We start from the raw sequence: 25,906 nt of genomic DNA, 5'->3' as shown, positions 1-25,906 counted from the left end.
ACAGAACCGCGCGTGAGCTCCCCATCCTGGTTCAAAGCAGCATAGGCGTGACCTGGGTGGGACTGGGGGTGAGGGACAGGAGACGACTGTTCAATAAATATCAGTAAGGGTTCCCCTCCGCGGACGGGATGCTCTACAGGGTGTCTTAGTTCCCAGACCTCAGAGCCCGCGGGCGCTGGACACCTCGAGGGGTCACGCCTGAATAAATAGTCCACGCCGTCTCGGTGCCCCCAGGTTGGCCCCTGCCCTCCCTCCGCGGTCTTCCTCCTCCTTCCTCCTCGTCCAGGCTCAGTCGATCCGCTCCACCTTGCCCAGGATCCGGCCCTCGTACATGGGCAGCACCGTCTCGTCATCCCACACCTCCTCAAACACGGCTCCGCAGGCGAACTCGTCGCTGGCTTTCTTGAAGTAATACCTGAGAGGGGGGAACAGCAGTGCAGGGTGGCGTGAGCCACACAGGCATCAGCAATGCATGTGTCCAGGCCTGGGCAGACCTGAGTGACCAGCGGAATCGTCGCCGTCCTCCGCACCCCACCCCCCGCCCCCGGGTGAGGAGGACACTCTGCAATGTAGACATAGGCTTTTTTTCTCTCCCTTTTCTTTTGAGGGGGCGGCAAGGGGGTCAGGTACTAAGTTACGCATGCTTCGGCTGCAGCCAGGCGGGGAGAGGGCATCCAAAGCTCATGGAGCGTCCCCCAAACCCACCTCCAGGGAGCTGTTTCATACCCCACCCTCCTCTCTCCTCCCACCTGGGGGCCTGGAGTGCTCAAGGCTCAGGCCAGATACCCGCGCCCCCCCCTGCCCCCGCCATCAACCTCAAACTCCCTCCTTCCATGAGACTCCAGTGCAGGGACTGTGTGGGCAAAACCTTCTTCCCACCTGTCCCCTGACAGAGGAGCACCCCCATCCACTGACCCTTGAGTCCACTTTCCAAGAGAGGGTCCTGCTCTCCGGAGGGACCAGAGAGCTCCTCCCCGTCCCCCGCTAAAAAAAAAAAAAAAAAAAAAAAAAAAAAAAAGATTGTACTCGTGTTCTCACTGTCACTGTCCTCCCGTTGTGTCACTGTCCTCCCGTTGTTCATCGATTTGCTCGAGTGGGCCCAGTAACGTCTCCATTGGAGACTTTGTTGTTACTGTGTTTGGCATATCGAGTACGTCACAGGGAGCTTGCCAGGCTCTGCCTTGCGGGCGAGATACTCTCGGTAGCTCGCTGGGCTCTCCGGGAGGGGCGGAGGAATAGAACTCGGGTCGGCCATGTTAGCTGCGTGCAAGGCAAACGCCCTACCGCTGTGCTATCCCTCCAGCCCCGCTCGTGTTCTCAGGGGTGACAATTTTTTTTGTTTTCGTTTTTGTCTTTTCTCAATACAAAAATTTTGAAAATTCCCTTCAGCTCGAGCTCCACTGTCTTCGTCTTCGATGAAGGCGGAGCCAAATACTTTTGCCGGAGATAAGGCAAAACACAGCAGAACAGCTGGGTTTAGTCAAGGTTCCCGGTTCCCGGCTGAACCCAGGCAGGGGAGAGGCTTTCCTCTCTCAGGGGAGCAGGAGATGGGGTGCAAACATGAGGAAGAGGTGGACCCCCCAAAAGTCACTTTCCCAAACCCAGCGGCTCAAAGTCCCGCTCCCCACCCTCATGGACCCTCAGCCCACTCCAGGCCCCCACTCCAGCTGCACAGGATGTAGGGCCACTAGCTGACCATTTACGTAACTGCCCCTGAATGAGGAAGCGGGCAGTGTTCCCGGGGCGGGGGCAGGGGGTGCTCGCCCTTGTGCTGCTCCCAAGACGGGGCTGTGGCACTGTGGCTCTCCCGGCATCTGCCATTCAGGGTGCGATCGAGTGGCCTGTCGGCTGACCGGCTGACCGACCGATTGACCCATCACCCTGGCAAGCCCACGGGGGAGGCGCTTCTCACCAACCCGGCCGGCCTCTACCCTGCCAGGGCTGCTCATGGGCCCAGGCCCCCTTCTCCACCGCCGGGCTTTCTCCAAGGAGGTGGGGGCACAGACCAGAAGGTCCCTGCACCCCTGTCACCCCAGGAGGCACCCTCAGCTCCCCCCGAGGGCACGGAGGGAGCGAGGAGGCAACAGACACAGCCTGACCCAGTCAGCCAGGAACGCGCGCCCCGGCACACGGGTGTGTCTCCCCATGTGAGCGTCCCGCCAGGCTGCAAAGCCGCATTAAGGGCCGTCTTGGAATCGGAAAACCAGAATCTTGGGAATCAGGGTCTGATGTGGCAGAGTGTGTGTGTGTGTGTGCATATGTGTGTGTATGTGTGTGTATGGTGTGTGAGCATGTGTTTGTGGGCATGTGTATGTGTGGTGTGCGTGTATATGTAGTGTGCATGTATGTATGTGTGTGTGTGGTGTGGTGTGTGAGCCTGTTTATCTGTGGTGTGTGTGTGGGGGGGTGCATGTAGTGTGCATGTATGTGGTGTGGATCTGGGCATGTGTGTGGTATACGTGCATGCATATACGTGTATGTAGTATGCTTATGTGTGTTTGTGTGTGTGTGTATCTGGTATGTGTGCATCTAAGGACACACAGCGGCCCTCCTCACTGGTCACCTGCGGCTCAGAGCCACAGCGGCTGCTGGGATAAGTGCCCGGGGGATGGGTGGGGATGAGGCATGGTAGTAAGCTGCTTCCCTATGGAGGTTCCGGACACGGCAGCACAGCCAAGCTTGCCCGGCTCCCTGGGACACTGCCCAGCGGCCAAGGCCCAGGCAGAGGGGGACTCGGCTCCCGCCCAGCCCACCCATCCCCCCGTGGGATCCAAATCCATGCCTACACCGGGGTGTGCTGGGGGAGGAAGAGGGCTCTCCTCTCCGGCCCCTGGAGGTGAACTCCGGGCACTGCTACTGGGCCCGTCCATGCCATCCCAGCTGCCCTGCCTGGGGCACCAAGACTACAACAGGGGTGAGGGGAGAAGAGAGGGGGCCGCCACCTCGTCCAGGGCCTGGGCAGTCTCTGGCGAGCTCAGGGGAAGTGCAGGATCTGGTGCACATTTGGGTCAAGGGTCTCAGAAAGGGCAGGGCTGGACCTTCTCTTTAGTGGGGGAAGAGGGTGGACGGTCAGGGTGGGGGGCAGGCTGGAAGTCCAGAGAGAGGCCCGTGCCCCCTCCATCACACAGCCCAGCACCCGGTAATCTGGGGGCGAGGGGTGCTCCTGCGGGAGGAGTTGGGGGGGGTGGGCGAGCACACAGAACTGCCTCCTGCTACATCCCTGTCTCCGCCCCCCCCACCCCACCCTGCAGGTTTCCCATCCTCCTCCACAGGTCCCCCTGCCCCCGCCTGCAGACCCCTGTCTTAGGCCCGTCTGTGCACAGCAGCCCTGCCCAGCTCCCACCCGACCCCTTTCCTGGGCATCCTGGTCCTCTTGGTGGAGAAAGCCGGGCGGGGCCCAAGGGAGACGAGACAGCCAGGAGAGGCCAGGCCACCCTCCGCAGGGCCCCCCAACCGATCGCCATCTCTCACCTGTAACTCCCCTTCTTGCTGAGCTGCTCTTTGAAGTGGCCCAGGGTCAGGCTGTGCGCCTTCAGCATCCGCCGGTACGGGATCTCCTCTCCGCAGAAGAAGTAGGTGACCACCAGCTCGCTGGCCTGCAGGGCGGGGCCGCCGGCCAGCTTTCTGGGTTCCCTGTGGCTGCAAAGAGGACAACCATGGGGGTCAGAGCGTGGAAGTGACAGGCAATGCATGTGCACATGCACGCACACACACACACACGACACACCCGTACACTGCATGTGTACGCATACACATGATGCATACGTGCGCGCACACACACACACACAAACACACGCGCGCACACACACACGAGCCCTCCAAAGGCTGTGTCCAGAGACCAGCAGACACAGTGCCTCAGGCCTCGCGTCTGGGGGGACACACAGCTACCATCTTTTATCGGGGGAACAGGGGTGTTGGGGCGACTCCTGTGCTCTGGAGAGCATAGCCAGTGCCAGGACTGACCCAGTCAGCCTTCACCCTTCACCTGCTCTCAACTCTCCCCGCCAAGCTGCTCTCTCAACACACCTTCTGAGTATGAGTCAGGTCAGGAGCCTCTGACCGCCTGGCACGGTCTAAGTCTAGGGGAGAGACAGGAGGGCAAACGCCCCAGCCTGTCTGCTTGTGGCCTCTGGATAGTGGGAATGTGGCCTGTCCACTCAGGTGGACACGTCTCGCCGGCCAGTGGCACCCATCTGGCTAGGCTGCAGAGGGCCCCGAGCCGTGCACCTCCTGCACAGACACCCTGGAATCCCGTCCAGCCCAAGGGACACTCACTCTTCTGTGACCAGGCTGGGGCCGGAGCAAGGCGCGGCTCCTGTCTGCCCGGGGGCCGAGTGGTTCCTGTCCCTCTGCTGAGTGGCCAGGCAGCACCTGAGGGCACAGCCGATGGGTCAGAGGTCGGCCAGGAACCTGAGTTCCATCCACAGGGACCAACAACCCCCCCCAACCCCCACTGGCCCAGCCTGGCGACAGGCATCCCAGAGGCCTGGAGAACCTTGGGAGCAGCCCCTGACCCCAGCCCTCCATCCCACTCCACAAAGCCACCCTGAGCGACAGGACACATCAAGAATGCCCGACTGGCTCTCTGACATCGGGGAACCCCCTCCCCTCCCGCCGCCGCCAGCTGGAAGCGCAGCCGGACCCCACCACTCACCGCTGCTTTGGGGGCTTCGAGACCTCAGCCAGCCTGCGGCAGGCCTCCTCCAGCTGGGCCAGGGTGTTGGGGGGCGTCAGGGGCGGCACGGCGGGGTCCTGGGCCAGCGGGTGGGTGCGGGCGGCGGTGCGGGGGTGCCCACTGCCGCCCCCCCACACATGGTGCCGGCCACTGGGGCGGTCGGTGGGGGGCCCGCGGGCGGGCTGCCCGGGGTAGGTCCTCTTGGTGCCCGGGGCACTAAGTGGGCGAGAGAGGAGAGGGGAGAGCAGCGGATTAGGGCCGGGGGCCTGGGACTCGGCAAACCGCCACGCGCTGCCTCAGTGGGAGGAAGGGCACTGGAGACGGTCCCACACTCAGGGCCCAGCGGAACCCGGCACTGCTGGGGTTTGCCCGGGGTAGCAGTGGGGGGGGGGGGGGGCGGCCCTCCCGGCCCCTCACACAGGATGCGTGCAGGGGTGCTGACCTGGGGGGCTTGGGCTTGCTCTGCCGCTCGCTCTCCAGCACCCACTGCCAGACGTCCTGGGACCTGTCCCCTTCCTCGGCCGGCAGCTGCAGCGCCCCGGGGCCGCCAGGGGCACCCCCTTCCCGGGCAGCCAGGCCTGGCTCTGTGCCCTTCCCGCTGCCGCGTCTCGGCAGGGTGCTGCCGCCTCTGCTGGACCTGGGGGAACAAGAGCCACACCACCCAATGCGTCACCTCTGAGTCAACGGGGAGTGTGTATGGCTGTGAGGGTGTGTGGCTGTGAGGAGGTAGGTGTGTGTGTGTGTGTGTGTGTGTGTGTGTGTGTGTGTGTGTTTGTGCCTGTGTGTTTCCTGGGGAAAGCAAGAGCCACACCACACACCACCCCAACTCGTTACTTCTGAGTCAATGGAGGGTATGTGTCTCAACGTGTGTTTGTGTTTCCTGAACCAAATGTGTGTGTCTGTTCTGTCTCTGTGACTGTATGTGTCTCCTATATCAGTGTGACTGTGAGTATATATATGTGTGCCTCCTGTATCTATAACTCTGTGTGGTGTCCCGTATGAGTGTGACTGTGACTGTGTGTTTCCGGAACCTGTGAGACTCAGTGTGTGTGTGTGTGTGTGTGTGTGTGTGTGTCTCTCCCATAGCAATTTGTGACTGTGTGTGTCTCCTGAATCTAGGTGACTATGTATCCTGGGTCTGTGTAATTATGTGTGTGTTTGTGTCTCTGTAACTGTGACTGTGTGTATATATGAACGAGTGGGTGTCTCCTGAAGTGCGTGACTATGTTTCCTGTATTAGTGATTGTGTGTGTCTCCTGTATCTGTGTGATTCTGTGTGTGCGTGTGTATATACATCAGTGTATCTCCTAATCTGCGTGACTGTGTTTCCTGTATTAGTGTGACTGTGTGTCTCCTCTATCTGTGTGATCACGAGTGTATATAGGAATCAGTGTGTGTGTGTGTGTGTCTCCTGTGTCTGTGTATGTATGTGCCCCCACCTCAGCCCCCTCCGCACCCACACTCACCCCAGCAGCTCTGTGGGCGCAGGCTCAGGAGGGCGGGGGCGGCCTGGGCACTGGGTGCAGCAGTGGTGGTCGGGGCCACGGGGGCAAAAGCAACACACCCTCTGGGTGGCCTCAGCCTCTAGCTCGGCCCGGGACTTGGGCGTGGCGTGGTGGTGGATGTAGTGGTGGTGGACGTGCTTGGTCGGTGGCTTGCTCACGAAGCCCTTGGCGCCTAGGAGGGGGCCGCCGCCGGCTGCAGCTGGAGAGGCGGTAGCGGCAGGGGGCAGCCGGGCCCCGGCTGGGAGGAGGGGCCGGTACAGCTGCTGGGGGTGGTCGGGGGAGCGGGAGCGGGGGCTGTAGCGGCCCAAGCCAGGGGACTGGCAGCCGGGGGTCTTGAGGACCCTGGACAGGTGGTCATCCAGGATGGTCTGCGGGTCCTCCTCATAGCTGCCGGAGGGCAGGAGGGAGAGGGGGTGCTGGGGCGGTGGCAGCACCTCCCGGGAGTTGGGGGCCAACTCGGAGCCCTCCTCTTCGTCCTGGGGGGGGGGGGCAGCAGAAAGGAGGGGGGTGGTCACCGAGCGTTGCAGGAGGGCGCAAGCGGCCACAGGGGGTGGGGCCATGCCGAGGGGGCGTGGCTTTGCCTAAGGACAGCCAAGCCAAGAGGCGTGGCCACACTGAGGGCGTGACTATACCAAGGGGCGGGGCCGCGCCGGGGGAGGGGCCACGCCGGGGGCGGGGCCAGCCAGGAGCTGCACCTGCTCAGGGCAGCCCCTGTCCCACCCCCGGCCCCGGACAGGCCGTGGCCAGCACCACCTCTTACCTCCCGCATCTGCTGCAGCCGCTCGTCCAGGCTGTGCCGGCTCTCCAGCTCCAGCTTCAGCTTCTGCAGTTTGCAGATCAGCTCGGCCGCGAAGGTGGCAGGCTCCTTGGGGGTCATCTCCTTGGGCAGCCGGTGGGTTCTCTGCGGAGGACAGGTGGGGTCAGGGCGGCCAGGGCAACGCGGCAGCGGCAACGGCAGCAGCTGCTCGGGCCGAGCGTGGCTCGGGCACGGCGGCCGGCTCGGCGCTTTATGCATGGGCACGGTGGCCCCCATGGCGAGCTGCGGCCCCCGCCGGCGCTGGCCGTGGCCAGGAGCAGTTGGTCGCACTCCGTGAGGCCCCGCTTGTTCTCTCTGTAGGACAACCAGCCCATCAGTCGCTGCTCTGAAGTAGAAAATCTTCAAAGGCTGTTGTCAAACATCAAAAAAAAAAGGCAGTCCTGGGAGGTGGAAGGGGAGGGGGGCAGACAGGCTCAAGGAACAAGGAGCCGCGTCTAAACAGAAAGGGAACTGGAAATTAAAAAAATAAAATAAAATCCATATATATATATATATATATATATATATATGCAGCCAGATCGGCCGCAGGCGCGCGGGGCGTCAGAAGCGGGGTAATTTATTTCCCGGCTGCACACTGCGCACTTTGAGGCAGTGTTGTCTCAGCACCGCCCCGGGCCCCCCGGGCTTTCAGCCCCCTCCTCCCTGGCTCTTTGTACCGAAAACGGAGAAAGCTGCTGCAGGCTAGTAGCGGGACACTGCTGGGCTGGGCGGCCTGAAGCTGCGCCATCAAGGGAACAGGGGGCGGTCGGGCATCGTGGGGAGAATATAAAACAGCCGGGAAGTCTGGGCCCCGCACCCCTCCCAAGGTCTCTATCTCCCTCTGTCTCTCTTTCTCTCTCTGCCCTCTCTCCTCTCTCTCTCCCCACCTTCTCTCTCCTTTCTCTCGTCTCTCTCCTCCCTCTCTCCCCGCCTCTCCCTCAACCCTCTCCCTCTCTTCTCTAAATGGTCCTTGGCCTGGGGGTGGGCGGAGACAGCGGAAAGTCCACCTGCCAGCCAGCCTTTCCCTCTCTAGTGGCCGGGCCTTGCAGGGGCACCCCTCCACCCACCCACAGCAGCAGGTGTCAGTCATTCCCCTCCCCCCTACACACACACACACACACACACACACACACACACACACACACACACACACGCCCATCCCGACAGTCCGCTTGCATCTCTGGACAGAAACATCTCCTTTGTATGCTCGAGCTAAGTAACTTTTATTAACACACAAGCCCTGCAAACCCCAACCAAATCAGATCAGACATACATCATGGACACTGTGGGTTTTTTAAATTTTTTTGTGGGGGAAGGGAGTGTTTGTTGTTCGTTATGAGGATGCTGGTGTCCCATAGGGGGAAAAAAATTGTAGGGGGCTAAACCTGACAGTGCTCCTGGCTCTGTGCTCAGGGATCACTCCTGACAAGGCTCCATCTGGGGGGCCAAGAATTGAACCCAGGTCGGCTGCATGCAAGGCAAGCGTGCTTCCTACTGTGTACTACCTCTCCCGTCCACCACCTTCCTCTCTTGGATGGACAGCACCAACCAGGTCTGGACACAGCCAGGTGAAGTTCCTGACCACCGGACTCTGATCCACCACCAAGTCCACAGCCCTTGCCCGTGTTTTTCCCTCCCCGCCCCACATTCCCTGCCTCCCGGACCCCACATCCCCTCTCCTCTTTCTGCACCCCCCGCCTCACTCACCGGGAAATGAGGTAGAGACACTTGGCCGTTGGCTTTGGCGCTGCGGTGCATCTCTCTCTGGAGCTGCTTCTTACTGCCCAGGCGGTAGGGCGGGATTCCATCTCTGGGGGGGGAGAGGAGAGGCCGGCCGTGGGCTCACAGGGGTGCTCCGGGCATGTGGCCGCCACACACACCGCCCGAGCCTGTCCCAGGGGTCCCACAGAAAGGAGCCAGCCAGGTTGCGAGTACAGACCACCAACCCCCGCAAGCCCAGGACTCTCAGGGAAAAAGGGCAGGTCCCGGGGTGAGAACTGGACTGTGCTCCGGCCAGCTCTGGGGCATCCTGACATCAGAGGCAGCCTGGCTGGAGACGGAGTCCGAGGTCCTCTGGTCTCCTTGACTGCCAAGAAGCAGGACCCCCAAAGAGGAAACTAGGTCTCACGCAGCATACGTGGGGGAGGTGGAGGGGGTGGAAAGCAGCCCTGTCCCCATACTGATCAATCTGGTGTGTGTGTGTGAGGGGAGGGGGGGTCTCCGGGTTTCTGCCTGCCTAGGCCCCAACCACCCTCATGACTTCTCAGGGACACAGATCACGTAACCGAGTGCCCAGCACCCAAGTTTCGCACTCTGCCTCACTGAGGCCCTGGGCAGGGGAGTGGCGGGGTGGGGAAGGGAACAGAAACATAGATGCATGACCGGGGCCGACGCACCTATTCTCAGGAGGAAGGAGGCGGGCAGCACGCAAAATTTATATAAGCAAAAAATCTATAATAAGCATCGAAGATTATATAAGCATGTTTCTAATGAGGAGAACCCGATCCGGACTCCCTAAGGGCCATAACGGAAGATTCAGCAACATGAGGGAATGTGGGGGGCTGCCAGCAAAGCTCCCTCCTGCATCCCCGAGCCAGGGGCACCCCCAAACTGGGCACGGCTACCAACTCGCGTCTGCAGGTATCAACATTTCTGTGGGAAACACTGCCAGGAGGTGCCAGCCATGCACGTGGCCGACACCAGTTCAATGCCCAGCACCACCTGACATTCTGAAGACCACCAAGGCAGACCCCAGGAGCATGGCCGGGGGTGGTGTCCAGCTGCGTCCCCTACCCACGCGCTCCACCACCCCCAAGCCTCCTTCCCAATTAGTCTTTACTGAAAACATTTCATTCTGGGGGGTTGGGCCCATTCCGAGGGGTACTTTGGGGAGGGTTCAGTGCCCCATTAGCCAGGGTGGCCACATGCAAGGCAAACACTTGACCTCTTAGACAATCTCTGTGGCCCTGGGTCTGAATATCCACATACTAAATCCTACCTGGGATTCTAGGCACTGAAAGCCTGTGAATAGAGCTCCCGGGGTCCTTGAAAATGCCCAGCGGGTGGCCAGAGTGCTGGGGGGGGGGCGGGGCGGCACCCCCACCGCCCTCTGGGATCCGCATCTGGGGAGCCCAAGAGTTCCAGGCAGTGGCACTGGACTCAGAGAGACCAGGGTTAGTCCCTTCCCTGGGACACAGAATACAGGACCGACAGACACGCCTGTCCGTGCAGGTCAAACCTGGGCAAAGGGACGGGCAGAGGAAGGGGTTGGCCAGCGAGAAGTGAGGTCAATGCCCCCAGGAGCCTGTCCCAGGGAAAGGCTGGGTTCAGGCAGGGCGAGGAGTCCCACAGGTAGTGGGGGACCTTACGTGGAGCTCCCCAGTGCAGCATAGAGGACCCCCGGGGGCCCCCAGCTGCCAAGTGGGATCCAAGATTCCAAGTCCAGAAAGAGACCAGAACCCCTGAGACCTACTGCCTGAAGCTCGTCCACGTGAGCACAGCCGGCATGTCCGGATGCCACCAACCAAGTTCCTGACCGGGGCCAGGGGTCTCTGGAACCATCTGGCCCATTTGACAGAGCAGAGCTGGTCTGCAGAGCCCACCCCCTGACCCGGCCTAGGGCTCCTCCCTGCCCCCAATGGAGGGGCTAAGCCCTACCACGCCACCCCCGCACTATCATGTCACGGGGTGGGCATCACATGGCGTTGGGGTGGGGGGGAGAATCACTGTCTCTGAGACCTCAGGGAATCACCTTTCAAAGGACCAAATGGGAGGCTTTCGGAACTTTCTGGAAAATCTTACTTCGTAATCGCAGACTCAAAGCCAGAGGCAAACCACACCCACATGGCACCTCTGTCCTTTGTAGGATTTCCCCATTCCACACTGGACATCCAGAGACCCCATGGACCTCACTTCTTCCTGACCAACCCCTTTCTCTGCCCATCCATCAGCCGAGGTTTGACCTGGAAGGACAGGTGCGTCCACTGACCCTATATTCAGTGGCCATGTTCTCTGGCCCTGGACTGGGTCTGAGGAGAGTCTGTCACTGTGCCTAGAGAGCTGTTCACACCCAGCAGGCGGCTGGTGGACCAGCTGAGGCACGCCCTGGGGGCCCAGTCTGCCTTCCAGACCTGCATCCTCCCGGGCCCTTGGCTGCCTCCCACTCCCATCCCGGAAATTCTCAGCACCTTCTTCTTCCTCCACAGAAGAGGGAAGGGCAGAGACTGGGAGGGGAGGGAGCCCGGGGCGCAAGCTGGAGGCTCAGACGGACAATCCCCTTCTAGGCCAGGGGCCACACCAGGCGGGAGGGGGCACCCAGGGGCCCCGCCAGCGCACTGGACTGTCCATTTCTCCTGCCCAGAAAATGAGCTTTCAAAGTTTCTACCCCGCGCAGGTGAAGAAACCCAAGAAATGGGGTGGCAGGAGGCGAGAAGAGCCGCTTCCATGTGGCGAGGCCCAAGGCAGGCCTGGCCGAGCCCTGGCCCGAGCGGTCCCCTGGAGGCACTTACAACAGAGCGCAGGGAGCCCGCCAAGGCCCAGATGTTTCCGGGGAGCCGCGGTTTGAAGTGTGGACGCCACTCGGCCGCCACTGAAGTCGAGCCAATTAGCTTATTAGCCCTTAACGGCCGCCACAGCAGGCGGGGCCCAGCCGAATGCCGTTTCCCAGGCGCCCGGAGAGAGCCGTTATGCACACGTGGCTGCCTGAGGTGGTCTGGGATCAGAGCCCGCATCCAGGGGCCACACATTGGAGAAGGTGGTGCCCAAGGGCCTCCGCAGGCCATGGCAGTCCCATACATGACGCACAGCAAGAGTGGGTGGGCCTCGCGGCCCCATCACCCTGATGTTGGGACTCCCCCCCACCAGAGCAGCCGCTCCCTACAGGTGATGAGGTCTGCTGGCAGATCCCCACACTTGAGAGGTTTCTGGGGTGGGGTGTGGGGGCCCCTGTCGCCCTGCCCCACCCACCCCCCACTCTGGCAGGAGACATGTGAAAAATCTGTTTCTTCCCCAAACACCTGGTTCCAAGTAACAGCCCCTCCCCTCCCTCCCCCCCCCCCGCCCCCCCAACACATACCCATGCCCTCTCAGGAGCCTCCTGAGAAGACCCGAGCCCCCAGCCACCTTTAAGGGGGTTTTTGGCTTAGCGGGCAAGTAGCTGGAGGTCAAGGGGGCAGTGGGCACTGAGTGCCCGGGATCCCCACCCCCCCACCTTAGTCCCTCACCCCCCCCCCAGTTCAACCCCGATTTCACGATCCCAAATGCCCCCTAATCCCAGCTCTGGAGGTACAGAGGCACGTGTGCTCTGGGCCAGCTGGCCAGAAGGACCCAAGCAGATCTCACACACACAAGCAAACACGCCTCCAACACGTACGCACACCACCCTTGCAAGTGTGTATGCTCAGCACTTACCCACATGCAGCACCAGGGCCAGCCCCTTGGCCCCTGCCACTTGACCAGGGTTTCCGCTGAGGCCAGGTCAGACGGGCAGGAGAGGGGGGAAGAGTCCTGGGACTCCCCCAACACTCCCTCTCTCCTGGGCTCCCCATTCCGAGTACCCCCTCTGACCCCCGCCCACAGACAGCATGCCAGGAGCATGTCCGGGAGGGAGGGGGTCGGGCGGGAGACAGGCTCCAGCTGACCACTCCTGGGACCCTTCTCTGGCGGCTGGTCTCTATACATCTCTGTACCCTCCCCAGGCGGAGATGGGGCAGCAGGGGCTGGCTATGCCCTGTGACCCCAGCAAGCCCCCGGCAGCAGTGTGAAGGGTGCCAGGCAGGGCCGGAGGCTGACACCCACCTTCCACCCACGGGGAGAGGCTCTCGGGGGGGTACAGACAAGACGTGCCCGGGCTCCCCCGCTGACCATCTCCTCTACAACCGGGCAGGGGATGCACATGAGGAGCAGGAAGCCGGCAGGACACTAACTGCCTCTCAGGAACTGGAGTGAACAGCAGACGCCAGAGCAGCTTCAGGAACACCCAGGGCTTACTCACTGTGGGCCCTGGCCGCAGGCAGGGGCACTGACTTTTTAAAAGCATTGACGATGAATTAAGTTGTTGGGGGTTTTTTTGGGTTTGCTTTTGTTTTTTTTTGGGGGGGGGGTGCTTTTGGGCCACACCTGGTGATGCTCAAGGGTGACTCCTGGATCTGCCCTCACTCCTGGCAGTGCTGGGGGGACCATATGGGATGCCGGGGATCGAATCCAGGTCACAGCGCAAGGCAAGCGCCCTCCCACTGTGCTATGGCTCCAGCCCGAGATGAATTTCTTTATGATTTATACCAGTACCTACTCGATCCATACACCTGTCCTGCATACCTATGGACCCACAGTCACGGAAGAACTTCTCATATGAAAAAGGGGTCCCAAGTGGGAAACAGTGGAAGGGAGGGGCTTAACTTAGGAAACCCACTCAATGTCCCCCTCCTCATCCTGCAGAGCATCAATAACTCAACCTGCAGATCAGCGAAAGCTGAACAAGATGCCACCCGGAGTGGAAAACGGCAACAGGTAAAGAGGGAAAAGTAACCCCCCACCCCGTCCCAGGCGACTAGGTTCTGCACCGCACTACCGAGAGCGACCCCCAAGCTATAGGCCATGAGCTATAGGAGTCATGCTCAGGAATGACCCTCACCCAGAAAAAGAGCTAAAAACAAAACACTTCTGAGAGGACCCCAGTGTGCAGAGAAGTGGCTCATCTCTGCAGCCTCCTCTGAGAAATGCTACTCCATGAGCATGGAAACAGCGCATCAGGAGTTCACTGAGTTACTAGGTCAAGAGCTATGTTACTCCTTACCCTGTGTTGTTCAATCAAGTCTGACTCAGACACAGTTTTAGAGCTCTGTCCACCACAGGCCACGCTCGGCCCACATGGACCCCTGGCTTCTGGGGATGCCCCGTTTCTCCGAGACGGCTGACAGGGAATACCTGTGCCCTGCTTACGCAGAGACAGAAAGTTGGCAGGCTGAGAATACTGAGAGCTGTCCCCCACCACCTCTTCAACCCGCCACCCACGGCGTCGTGGGACACGGTCACGGCCACCAAGACACGGGCATGTAAGAAAAGGCAGTTCAAGGAACCGGGCCATAGGCTCATGTGGGACTACAAGGGGGCCGGGTCATGGACCCATGTGAGATGGTGTCTGGAGGAGACCAGATCACAGACTGTGGCCGAGGAGACCAGGTCACGGGCCCACGTGGGATGGCATCAGACACCAGGTTACAGACCCACACACAAGATTGTCTGAGGAGACCAGGTCACAGGTTGACATGGGACAGCGTCTGAGAAAACCGGCTCATAGGCCCATGGAAGACTGTCTGAGGACAACAGGCTACAGGCCCATGTGGGACAACGGGTGAGGAGACCAGGTCACAGGTCCATGTAAGACTGTCTGAGGAAATCAGGTCACAGGTCGACATGGGACAGCGCCTGAGAAAACTAGGTCAGAGGCCCATGGAAGACAGTGTCTGAGGAGACCAGGTCACAGATCCATGAGGGATGGCATCGGAGACCAGGTCACAGGCCCACGCAAGACTGTCTGAGGAGGCCAGGTCACAGGCCCATATGGGACAGTGTCTAAGAAAACCAGGTCGTAAGTCCATGGAAGACAGTGTCTGAGGAGACCGGGCCCACAGGCCCTTGTAAGACTGTCTGAGGAGACCAGGTCACGTGGGATGGTGTCTGAGGAAACTAGCACCCCTGGAACAGGGCTGAGGAGAGGCCTGCAGAGCCCCTGGAAGGAGAGCCCCTTCCCTTCTGGGGAGTGCCAAGGAAGGAAGCCCAGTGAGTGAGGTAGAATTGGTGCTGCGCCGGGCTTGTCTTCAAATTCTCCCTGCCCGGGGAGAGGGCTATGGTGAGGCCCGGGTCCTGGACCATTCTAGAACAGAGTCTCCAACGGGGGGCCATGAAGAAACTCTCAGGGAGGCCCAGCACCACCACCCAGATTCAGTACTGGTGTACTCTCGCCCCCCCAACACACACACACACACACACACACACACACACACAAAGTATGACCTCTGACCCCCTCTAAGACCCCGGTGCCAGAGGGGCAGTCGACCATCCACAGAAAATGGGAGCCTGGCCCTGACCCTGGAGGCACAGAACAGACCACCCCAGGCATGCTGCAGAAGGCTCCCCCCATGACATAAACCTTCACCCCCGCAACGTACCCCTCACTGCCTACCCCTGGGGGACGTGGCACATGCCAGCACATCCAGCGTCCCTCCAAAGCCCCCTTTGCCCACCCTGGGCTCCACAGACAGGACACCTTGGCCGCCACAGGGAGGGGTGAGGACTCGGGACACTCACACACTGCTGTCCGTCATGGACATGGAGTCGTCCGTCAGCGCGTCACTGGAGATCTCGCTGTCATTGGCGCTGGTGGTGGGGGCCAGGACATAGCCGGTGCCCACGTGGTAGGGGCTCATGGGGTCATTCCGCTTGAAGGACCTGCAAGAAGGGGAAGAGGAAGCGCTGTCAGGGCCCAGGCTCGAACCCCTGTGTGCCCGAGGGTCCCCTCAGAGCCCCACCAGGCGTGATCCCCGAGCACCTCTGGATGTGGCAGAAAAAAAAAATTGAAAACAGGATCTTCACGGGGCTATAGCGGGTAAGGCGTTTGCCTTGCACACGGCCGACCCGGGTTTGATTCCCAGCATCCCATATTGTCCCCCTCCCCGCCCCAGCACCGCCAGGAATAATTCCTGATTGCAGAGCCAGGAGCGACCCCTGTGCATTGCTGGGTGTGACCTCAAAAGCAAAGAGAAAAAGAAAAAATAAGGAAGCTTTACAGTCAAGTCCATCACCCGTGATTGGGGGCAGGCCCAGCCCCCGACCCACACCCACAAGGGCAAGAAGCAGGACTCTGGCGGGGGTGGGGTGGGGTGGGAGGAGGAATCGGTGGAAATGAGGTGATCCCAAAGAACATCATTTGGGGGTTCCCAAGGCATTTATGTTTTGTTTCATTTTTGTTTTCGGGGGTGGCCCTTCGAGGTGCCAGTGTCCTTCTGAAGGGCTGTGGGAAGCCACATAGATGGGGACAGAGAAGCTCAAGGCCAGCTCCGGACCCTGCCCCCCGCCAGGCTGCCCTCTCGCCGAGGGCTCAGGCTGGCACCGCGGGAGGGAAAGGGCCAGCAAAGCTGCTCTCGAGGCAGCCCCGGCCCTCCTCCGGGCCTCTGAGGTGGTGGTAGCTCCCCCAGGAGCGAGGGTTATGTCCCCACTGAGCTGCATTCCTCCCGTGGGCAGGGCAGAGGATTGGGGGGCTCTAGGAGGGGAAGCCGGGCACAAAGGTGGGGGCTGCGGGAAGTGCAGGCACCCAGGGCCTCCGGGCAGTCAGGCTGTTGCCCGCCCACAAACACACCGGCTGGGTGGGAGGGACGTGGATTAGGGGACGGGTGGGAGAAGACCAGGACATGGGAGACGCAGTGACGTCATGAAGCCTGGCAGAGGGGTCGGCCTGGGGATGGACACCATCTCTCCCCGCGGCCCTGGAAGCCCACCTGGGGCTCGCTGCCCACAGCACCAACCTGCACTTTCCTCTTTAGTGCAGAGCCAGGGGTGGCAGTCAGGGACGCCCAGACATCAGTCCGGGCCCAAGTGCCCAGCCCCCAGTGGACAGTTCTGGTCCAGCAGCTCACCCCATCTCAGAGCTGGGCAGGGATGGGGCATGGGTGGGGGGTACCTAGTTTGTCGGTGGCCCTGGCGACACCTGCCCCCTCCTGACACAGGTAGATGGGAGGATGTGTCTTCAAGCCAGGTCCAAGAAAGAACAGGAGTGGCCTGGCCTGGCCGGGGGTGTTTCCGGCAGGGATGGCCCTGTGGGACGAGGGGCAGGGATAAGAGCACTGGATACCCAGTCTGAGGGGGGCCAGAGAGTGGGGTGAGAGGGCGCACAGGGCACCTGCACACACAGTCCAGAGAGCTGAGCCTCCAGCAGGATGGATTCGGGGGGTGGGGTGGGCAGGGAGCGGACAGAGGACTGGGCCGAGGGCCAGGGCAGGTGGTACAGGAGGAAGGGACGTGGAAGGGGCGGGTGGTCCTGACTTCCAGGCACTTGAGCTTGAGACAGAGAGCTACCACCAAGCCCACCTCCAGGGCCCGCCCACACCACACCAACTCTCTCTCTCTCACACACACACACAGACACACACCCGTTCACACTGCACGCTTCCCCCACACAGGCCAGCGACTTTGACCTGCCCATGGTATCCGCGGCCCAAGTGTCAGGTACCCCAAAAGTGGAGCGGGGAGTCTTACCACGGCCCCACCCAGAATGTCAGTCCAAGGTCCTTGCCTTCCCAGGGCCCCCCCCCCATCCCAGGGTAGGGGGGAAGGAGAAAGAATTCTACCTTTCTGGGGTGAAGGCAGGGGGGTCCCCAAAGGGCATCCCTCCTCTCCTGGACGAGAGCATGCATTTCGGGGGGCAGAACAGCAGGAAGCACACGTCCTGCTGCAGAAAGTGGGGGTCCTTTCCCAACGGCGGGCCCGGGCCCCTCACAGAGCCAGGGAGCACGGTTCAGGGGGCTTCCACCCTGTCTTCTGAGAGCAGACGAGGCGGACAGCACAGACCCAGGGTCGTGAGCTGTGGGGGCTCCTGGGGAGGGAAGTCCCACAGGGTGGGGGCAGGGCTGCCACCTAGACAGGCACCCACTGAGTGTGTCCTGGGGTCTCCCCCCTCGCTGGGAGTCTCCCCTGTTTTCAGCAGAGACGAGAAGAGCCTCGGCGCCTTCGCTCACTCTGTTCACCCCTCTGCATTACTCTCCGGAGGGAGAGGGGGTTGCTGGGCTTCGGTTGCTTTTGGGGAGGGGGGTATTTTGGTTTGGGGGCTACAGTAGAAGTTCAGGGGAAAACACAGGGTGGTGGGAGATGGTCCTGGATCAGCCCCGTGCAAGGCTGTGCTGCCCGGTGTCCTCTATGCTGGCCCCTGGGAATCTTGGTGGCTTTCGGGCAGCAACAAGGTCTTCCTCAGTCTCCCAGGGAGAGGAGGACCCGGGAGAAGTTGTGTCACTCTGGCTCAGGCTATCACAGAGACCAGCCCCAGCCCAGCCAGCCCTGGGGCCACTTGCACCCTAGAGGCCTTTGCCGTGGGATGCACTGAGCTGTCCACTCTGAGTCTTTCTACTAAAGCCAGCACCCAACCCATGAGGGCACAAACGAGGCCCTCAGGCTCCTTTAAGCCCCCCTGGGAAACGCGGGCCTTGGTGAACTGGCCACTGCTCTGGGCACCCAGCTCCCTGGGGGAGGGAGTCCTCGGTCTCCCCGCCTTTCATAAGTCCACCCTCCTTCCCTGTTTCTGAGAGTTCGTGGAGGGGCCGGGCAGCACCCCTGCCAAGACACCAGGGTCCCAAGGCAAAGCCGGGGGGACCGTGTACGACTTTACAGATGACTCTGGGCTGAACCCCAAGAGTCTCTCCCTCTCCAGAGACCCCCCCCCCCCCATCATCCCCGTGCTGGAAGTGCGCTCCTTACATCTGCTCCCGACAGGCTCTTCCCAAAGGATGCTCATGCTGACGGTTCTGATCCTAATGGTCAGCAGCACTGGACATGAGCAAGAGGGGCACAGTGCCTACCTCAAGGGGAGGGGGGAACAGTCCACTGCAGGTCCCGACACACAGAGGCCCAGATGCCTCAAGGCAGGGATGCTGAGGATCGCTCTGACAATTTCCCGGCAGGGTGGGCTTGTGGGGGGCTCAGTGCCAGTAAGGCAAATCACTAGACAGCTCACATTAGCCGTGTTCCAAGCAAGAGGGGGCAAACCCCAGACATGCCCAGACCCCTCTGGGTCCTCCGGATCACGGGAGCCTGCCACCCCATCCCTACCCCTCAGGAATTCCAAACCCGAAATCTTGGGACCATCCTGGCCAAAGGCTCTGGGAAGAGGAGTTGCTTCCTGCCCTTGGCAGCCAGGGGCGGGAGAGGTGCTGATGAAACTACCCCTGGTCAGATGCTGGTATCAGTTACAGGGGGAGGCTCTGGTCCCCAGCGGACATCCCAGGAGTCCAGCCACCCAGCTGCAGGGCCAGACCCCAGAGGGTTCCCAAAAGACTCGGAGCGGAGGAAAATACGGTGGATGGAGTTTGCAGGTGCCCAGGCTCAGCCCAGACACAGAGGCCAGGGCCAGGATCGACCTCCCAAATGACCTGAAATCCCAAACTTAAAGATGCTGAAGGGACTTGCACGTGACCCTACAGGTCCTAGCAAAAGCCAATAGGGTTCCAGGGAGGAGGGAGGAGAGGAGTCGTCTTTCCTGAGGAAACTGGCTGATCGCGCGCCCCCTGGTGGGCAACTTGCGCACTCGCTTCTCCTTGCAGAATCCAAGCCCCACTCCCGAAATCCTGGCCAGTCAAGAATCTCTGACCTGACTGCAGGAGGGGGGAGGGGGCACTGGGGGGGCGACCTTCCCGATGGGACTCCTGGAAGCCCAGTCAGTCCCTTACCCCACAGAGAAATAAATATACAAGGGACAGCAAGACGAGCCATTCAGATGATGACCAAGAGCCCAAGGGCTGGCCAGCCTCATAGCCCCACCCACCCCCACATCTGTTGGAGGCAAAGTGGAACCCAAGAGCCTGGGTCTCTCTTGAGAGAGCTGTAAAGTGGGAAGGAGAAATAGAACACTCATCCAAGGGGAGGTCTGAAGCTGCCTCCAAAGGTGAAGAAGCTTAAGGCTCGGCACTACTGTAGGGGGCTGAAGACCTCCTCCAGGTCTTCCCTGCCCACGGGGAGGCCAGGCCCAAGGGCCACCAGCGCACCAAGGACCTGGGAATGTGGCAGCAAGTCTAAAGTGTCTTAATGGGCCCGCGCCGCCCTGCCCTCCTGTGGAAGGTTCACACCGTGCCCGTGGAGATCTCCTTCCACAAAGAGAACCACACACTCTTAACAGCTGCTCTGAACATCTCACTTACCCGACGACGACGGTGCGGGCACCGCCACCCAGCTGCCCCACTCTCCGGGAGGGGAGGGGAGGCATGGTTGGAGCCCCTTCCCAAACCTCACTCGGGGATCTGGGGATTCAGAGCCACCCAAGGCTGCTGTTCTCTCTCTCTCTCCCTCTCTCTCAACCCCTCCTCGGACTGGCCCGGGATATAATAAGTAACCACATTAATGAATACTGCGGATCCCTGAAGACAGCAGGCATTTAGCTATACGCAATACTTCTCTCCCCGTGAAACAAGGCAAGGCAAGATCAAAGGGGTCATGGCCAGCGGTTCAAGCTCTCCATGGACGCTTGTCAGCCTAGGCAGCACCTTCATCCACCTATCCACCTATCCACCCACCCATCCACCCATCCTCTCCAGCTCACCCAACTCCTAAATGTTAAACAGCTGCCAAGGCCATCCCACTCCCCGCTCCCCACCACCACCTCCAACCCAGGTCTCACCTGTATCCGCTTTCCACAGCCTCCATGGACCGCACGGCAGCCGTCACCCTCAGCGTCTTGCTGGACAAGCCGACCACCGTGGGAGCCAGCTTGCACCTGAGGTCGGCACAGGTCCACTCCTCCTCCTCGTTCAGGGTGGGCAGGTAGCCGCACACCACCGGCAGGCCACCCAGCTCACTGCTCAGGTGGGCCGTGTTCTCCCCACCGCTCCGGACGTACTCGAGGTAAATGTCAGAGGTCAGGAACATCTGGTAGGCGTTCTCCTCCATCACCGCCTGGACCTCCGTCTGCGCCTGGTCGAACATGGCCGAGTCGATCTGCTGCTTCTTGATGCCGTCGCGGATGTAGGTCCTGGTGGCCGGCTTCAGCTGCTTGGACACCACGCTGCTGTTCTCGATGTACCTCTTGTAGATGGCCTTGGCCACGCGCAGCGTCTTGGCATCCTTCAGGCTCATCTGTCGGAACCCGTTGCAGGCAAACCAGAAGTCCAAGGTATCCACGCATTTCTCCCTCTCCAGGAAAGTCCGGAAGAGGTGGGCGCCGTCCTGGTCGCCCAGCAGACTCAGCAGGGACTTGGTCCAGCGCGTCAGCGGGGAATCTGGGGAGGCCCGCCCCTCGGGCTCCCCCAAGCCGTCCTCGTTGCGCCTGGCGTGGGAGGGGACCGGCACGGGCTTGGGGGGTTGGCCCTTTGCTGCCCCCACGGCCTGGCACGGTGGGTTCTCCCCTTCCTCCCCGGGCACGGGGGGCCGGGGGGCATCCTCCCGAAAGCTGCTGCTAGGGTCGGGGAGCCGGGGCAGCAACACAGCCGCGCTGCTCATGGCGACGCGCCTGTTCCAGCTCTCGGCGCCGAGTTTGGGTCGTTTTGGGGTTGGCTGGTTTTTTTTTTTTGGTAGGATTTTTTTTTCCTCCTTTTTTTTCCTCTCCCCTTCCAGTTCCTCTCCCCGATCAGTGTAGCCTCTTCTCAAGTCAGCAGGGGCTCATCTGCGCCTCCCCTCTGTGAAGAAAAGGAAAGAGGGAGGGAGGGAGGGAGGGAGGGGTGGAGGGAAGGCAGGAGAAAAAAGGGTATTGATCTAATCAAAACCAGATCTAGCCAACATCAAAGCAAGAAAGTAAACAGGCTTTTCAACTCCTCAAATTCAAATCAAGCAGCCCAGCTATCTACGAGGTGCTCATCTGAAGTATCAGACGCTGCGTTTTCAAAGGAGAGACCCGAGCGACCCCCACCCGCCTCCCCCGTTCCCCAGCACATGGGGGGTGGGGGTAGGTGGGAGGGGGCGGGAAGGTGAGGGGGGACCCGGAGGGGTGCCGGTGGTGTAAGACCTGACCCTCCCGAGCTCCAGGGGGCCCCACAGCACACAGGCACCCCGCGCCCCCCCACCCCTCCCCCGGGAGCAGCGACTCCAAAGACGCGCCCCCCGGAGCCGCCGGGGCTGAGAGCAGGTGAAACCAATTTCGGTCAATTTCCCCACTCGGCTCTCGGCACAGATAAGTCGAGCTTCAAACGCTGCCCTTCGCCGGCATCTGGTTCCCATTCCCCCTACCCTTCCCACTTCTTAAAAATGCAGAAGGTCCTCGACCCAGGGACGCAGCCCGCCCGCCCCGCACCGGGCAGACCCGGGGCGCCCGCACGGCAGCTGGAGAAACCGACACCCCCGCCGCGCCCCCCGGCCTCCCGGCTCCGACACACCTCCGCCCACCCGACCCCCAAGCTCAAGCCCGGCTCACTCCGGATCTTGCAACTTTGCGGGCGCGCGGAGAAGCCGCGGGCCCCGCCGCCCCCGTCTCGACCCCCCCCCAACCCCACCTCCGCCTGCCGCAAACCCTACAAAACCGGATCCGAAACCGTCTCACGCTACCGCCGGCCGTGCCAAGATTCCAAACTCCGCAGAGCTCTAGCCAGTTGCTTTCCACCATCCACCACCACCACCCCCCCGCACACACACACAGCACTACCACCACCCCCCAAAATAAGAAAAAGTCTCCGCAAAACCAATAAAACGCTTTTTGCCAAGCCAGGGGGAGGATGGAACGAAGGTGGGCGCGACCCCCGAGGGCGCGCGCCCGTGCGCGCGCAGCGCCGCGTACGCCCGGGCCGCGCGGAGGGGAGCGGAGGGGAGGGAAGGTGGGGCGGCCCCGTTACCTGCGAGACCCGGGCGCCCCGAGGGAGACCCGGCTCTCGTCCCCGCCAGAACGCCCGGACTCCCTCCCCGAAGCCGGTCCGGCGCGGCCCGAGTGCCCGCGGCCGGCGAGCGCCCCGAAACCCCGCGCGGCGCGCGCGCTGCCCCCCGGAGCCCCGGTCGGTGCCCGGCCGCCGCGGCCCGAAATGGCGACGCACCGGGTCTCCCCGCGGCTCCCGCAGCAGAGGGCCGGGGCGGGGTGTCCTCGGGGGGCACGCTCGGGGCGCCCCGGGATGGGCGCTCGGGACCCCCGAAGCGCGCGGCGGTGGGGAGGGGCGCAGGGGGCGCAGGGGAGGGCTGCAGGGGGGCGCCGCCACCCTTCCATCCCACCTCTCCAAAGGCCGCCCCGTGCGCTCTCACCCCGACTCCCCCTCCAGAAGAACAACGGCAGCCAGGCGACCCCCCGCCCGACTCGGGGAGGGTGGGGTGGGGGGAAGAGAAGGAGGGAGCTGCCCCCCTTCTCGGGGCCCCCACCGCCCCCCGCCACTGGCAAAGAAGTCTCCCCGGCCCCGGCTTCCCGACGAGCCGGGGCCAGGGGGGTGGGGGCTCGGGGCGGCGCGGGTCGAGCCCCCCTGGAGCTCCGGGCGCCGCGCCCTCCCGGAGCGCGCCCCGAAATAGCCGGCCCGCCAACTTCAAAGCGCCGCCCGGGCACATCAAAGCGCGCGCGCCGCCCGCCCCCGCGCCGCCACTCACCACGGGTCCGAGCGCACGGCCCGCGCGGGGCCCCGGCCGCGGCCCCCGGGCCCCCCCGGGCCGCTCCGGGCGTCGGGGCGCATGGGGAGACGCGCGGCCGAGGAGCAGGAGCCGGAGCCGGAGCGGGAGGAGGAGGAGGAGGAGGGTGGAGGCGCAGCGGGGAAACAACAACCCCGGGATGCGAGCGGGCTCCCGCGGCCAGCGAGGGCGACGCGGCGGGGCCCCCCGCCGCCCCTTTTATGCAAAGGAGCTCCGAAAGGGGCCTCCGCCCCCGCCGCGGCCGCCCCCGGCCCCCCCACCCGGCCCGGGCTGTCCGCACAGGTCCAGTTTCCAGCGGGCACTCGGCGCACCAAATGTCCTCCGGGCGCTTCCAACAAAAACTGCGCCGTGGATTTAACTGTGCACTTCAAAGGCGCCAGCCGAGCGCACGGTCCTGGCAGGGCGGTAGGCGCCCGCCGCGCCCCGGCTCGCCCCCGCCCCGGACCCCCCGCCCCGCCGGCTCGGGGAGGGGGCGCCCTGCGGCCCGCACCCCCCCACCGCACACCCACGCGCGCGCGCGCGGAGTCGGGCCGCGGCTCGGCCGGACCCCCTCCGCGGACCCCGGCCGGCGCGCCCCGGCCCCCCGGCCCCAGGGGGCCTTTCTTTGAAGCGGCTGGGCCGGGGCCGCGCCTCCGCCCCCACCTTTTTTACGGCAGCGCTTTCGGCGGGGACGACGGGCGCCTCGGACGCCGGACGGCTCCGAAATCCATGACTCCGAGGGCTTATTTTTATTTCCCCGAGTCCCGGGTTGTTACTGAGTTGCCAGGACCTTATCAAAGCGCAGCCGGCTCCAGCCGACTCCCCCGGGCCGGGCCTGGGAAGCCAGTGATCCCGCCGCGCCAATCAGCGCCGCGCTCGGCCGCGCCGCGCCGCCCGCCTTAAAGGGACAGCGCCCCGCGCCCGCCCCGGCCCGGCCCGCCCCCGCCGCACGCTCCGAGCTCCCGCGTTAACCCTTCCCGGGCCTCCCTCCGCCCCCTGCCCGGCCCCCGCGGCCCCACGGGCGCTGCCAGCCCCGAGCCTTTCAAGTTCCCGGGCCTCTTGGCTGCTCAGCCTTTCCTCCCGCTGCCTGCCTCCGCCCTCCCCTGCTGGAAAAGCAACAGTTTCTTGTCGCCTTGGGTTCATCGCTGGAACAGTGCAACAGAAAAAAAAAAAAATTCACAGCCCCCTACGATCGGTTCTCTACCTCTCTTCCGGTTTCCCGGGGAATTGGGGCTGGGAGAATCCGCTCCTGAGACCCACAGGTCAAGTATCCGAGGGCGAACACGCGCCTGGGCTCTCCAAAGGCGTTTGCAGGACTGGTGCGCGTGCGCGCGCGTGGCCGAGTTTGCATTGAGACCGCGGCGCGTTTGTGGATGGGTCAAGGATAGGGGGCGCGAATCCGCCCAGCACAGGCTCGAGAGCGACCCCGACCCCTCTGGGCGAAGCATGCCTCAGTTCCCCGGAGGAGACGCCCCAACTTCCCGACCGCACGTTCTCCGAAATGCACCTTGACCATTTAAAATAACTACCAGTCCCCCCTCCCCACGCCCCGTTTTCTACCCAGCCTCCTCCAACCTCCCATATGTTCTCGATTAAACGCACGTGGAACGTCTTTTGCTCACCACCACTCACGTTTGCAGTGTATGGAACACTCACCCCGCTCTCCTAGGAACGCCTCTCCCCCACACCAACCTCCCCATGTTTATGAAGCATCACCTTCCCTGCCCACTTAAAATAACAAGATGCCACCAACCCGGCCCAGTATTTATTTTCGCATCTGTTACTATAGAAGGAAAGCTCCTAGGCTGAGCTAATAATTAACTTTCAACCTCTGGGGGGGGAAAATAGCAAGGTGTAAATCAAAGGGTTTCAGCCAATGACAGAAGGAAGTGGTGGGCAAAAGCCCTGTAGCGCGCCCCGGGTCCTGCTGAACTTAGTACAATGACAAGTCCTTTTCGGGACTGAATTAGTCCCACTCTCTCACCTGTCCTTAGGCACTCAGGACCTTCAAACAGGCCAGCCTGTCTTTCCTCCCGCTGAGGTTTCCTTTGGCAAAGAGAAGCAAGTGGTACCAGTGTCTTTCCGACCTTTCTGGGAGATTGTTTGGTTCGGGCACCACAGCAGGTGGAATCTCCCTCCCTCAGATTTGCCTTCCCGTGTCCAGCTCCGTCCCTCTGGGCTTACTGCTCTAGGGCAGGGCCAGCCAGCCCAGGGCTGTGAAACACGACCCTCCCTTCTGGCAAAGGGGGTGCGGCAAGAGAGCCGCAGCAGAGCGGCTGGTGAGTCATCTTTGCCTTGATCCACTGCTGGGGGAGAGGAAGGTGTGAGCCAGGCCACTGCAGGCTGCACAGTTCCAGAGCCTGGCCCCGGGGAATGCTGGCCTGGAGGTCCCCAGGTCAAGGGCACACCCACCCCCCTCCGCTGATCCCCTGCCAGCTGAGAGCAAAGCCAACCCTATTCCAGGCAGGCTTCAGGCGGTAGAGCTGTTACTATAGGAACTGAAGTGCCTCTGGAGGAGAATGAATGAATTGTCATGGATGCATCAAGGATACAGTGTGTGCACACGGTGTGGAGTGGGGGGGAGATAGAAAAACCATCACCTTCCCCCAAATCCGAACAAGGGCCAGAAAGAGGAAGCTGGGGCCCCCGAAAAGGTGTACAGCCTCG

The 25,906-nt window shown here is 62.2% G+C and overlaps 1 protein-coding gene across 4 annotated transcripts; it reads right to left on the bottom strand.

Annotated features, from left to right (window-relative positions):
- Positions 1 to 260: 260 nt before the first annotated feature.
- On the bottom strand, positions 261 to 24,531 carry AXIN2 (axin 2). Of its 4 annotated transcripts, none has more exons than XM_056126848.1 (11): positions 24,444 to 24,531; positions 20,352 to 21,345; positions 15,284 to 15,424; positions 8,684 to 8,786; positions 6,941 to 7,081; positions 6,142 to 6,656; positions 5,118 to 5,312; positions 4,655 to 4,891; positions 4,276 to 4,371; positions 3,472 to 3,639; positions 261 to 415 (listed from the first exon to the last, which is right to left on the bottom strand). In XM_056126848.1, the coding sequence occupies exons 2-11, from the start codon at positions 21,167 to 21,169 to the stop codon at positions 289 to 291; spliced, it is 2,541 nt and encodes an 846-aa protein (XP_055982823.1). In that variant the 5' UTR covers positions 21,170 to 21,345; positions 24,444 to 24,531; the 3' UTR covers positions 261 to 288. The 4 variants fall into 4 exon arrangements, with proteins under 4 accessions (XP_055982823.1, XP_055982821.1, XP_055982822.1 ...); XM_056126846.1 differs by lacking the exon at positions 24,444 to 24,531 and adding an exon at positions 23,903 to 24,128; XM_056126847.1 differs by lacking the exon at positions 24,444 to 24,531 and adding an exon at positions 23,222 to 23,702.
- Between the last annotated feature and the right edge of the window lie 1,375 nt (positions 24,532 to 25,906).

Source organism: Sorex fumeus, unplaced genomic scaffold (assembly GCF_029834395.1).
Source record: "Sorex fumeus unplaced genomic scaffold, SorFum_2.1 ptg000063l, whole genome shotgun sequence".
NCBI lineage: Eukaryota > Metazoa > Chordata > Mammalia > Eulipotyphla > Soricidae > Sorex > Sorex fumeus.
Note: the sequence above shows the minus strand (reverse complement) of the source record. Positions and strands in the feature narration are given on the sequence as shown.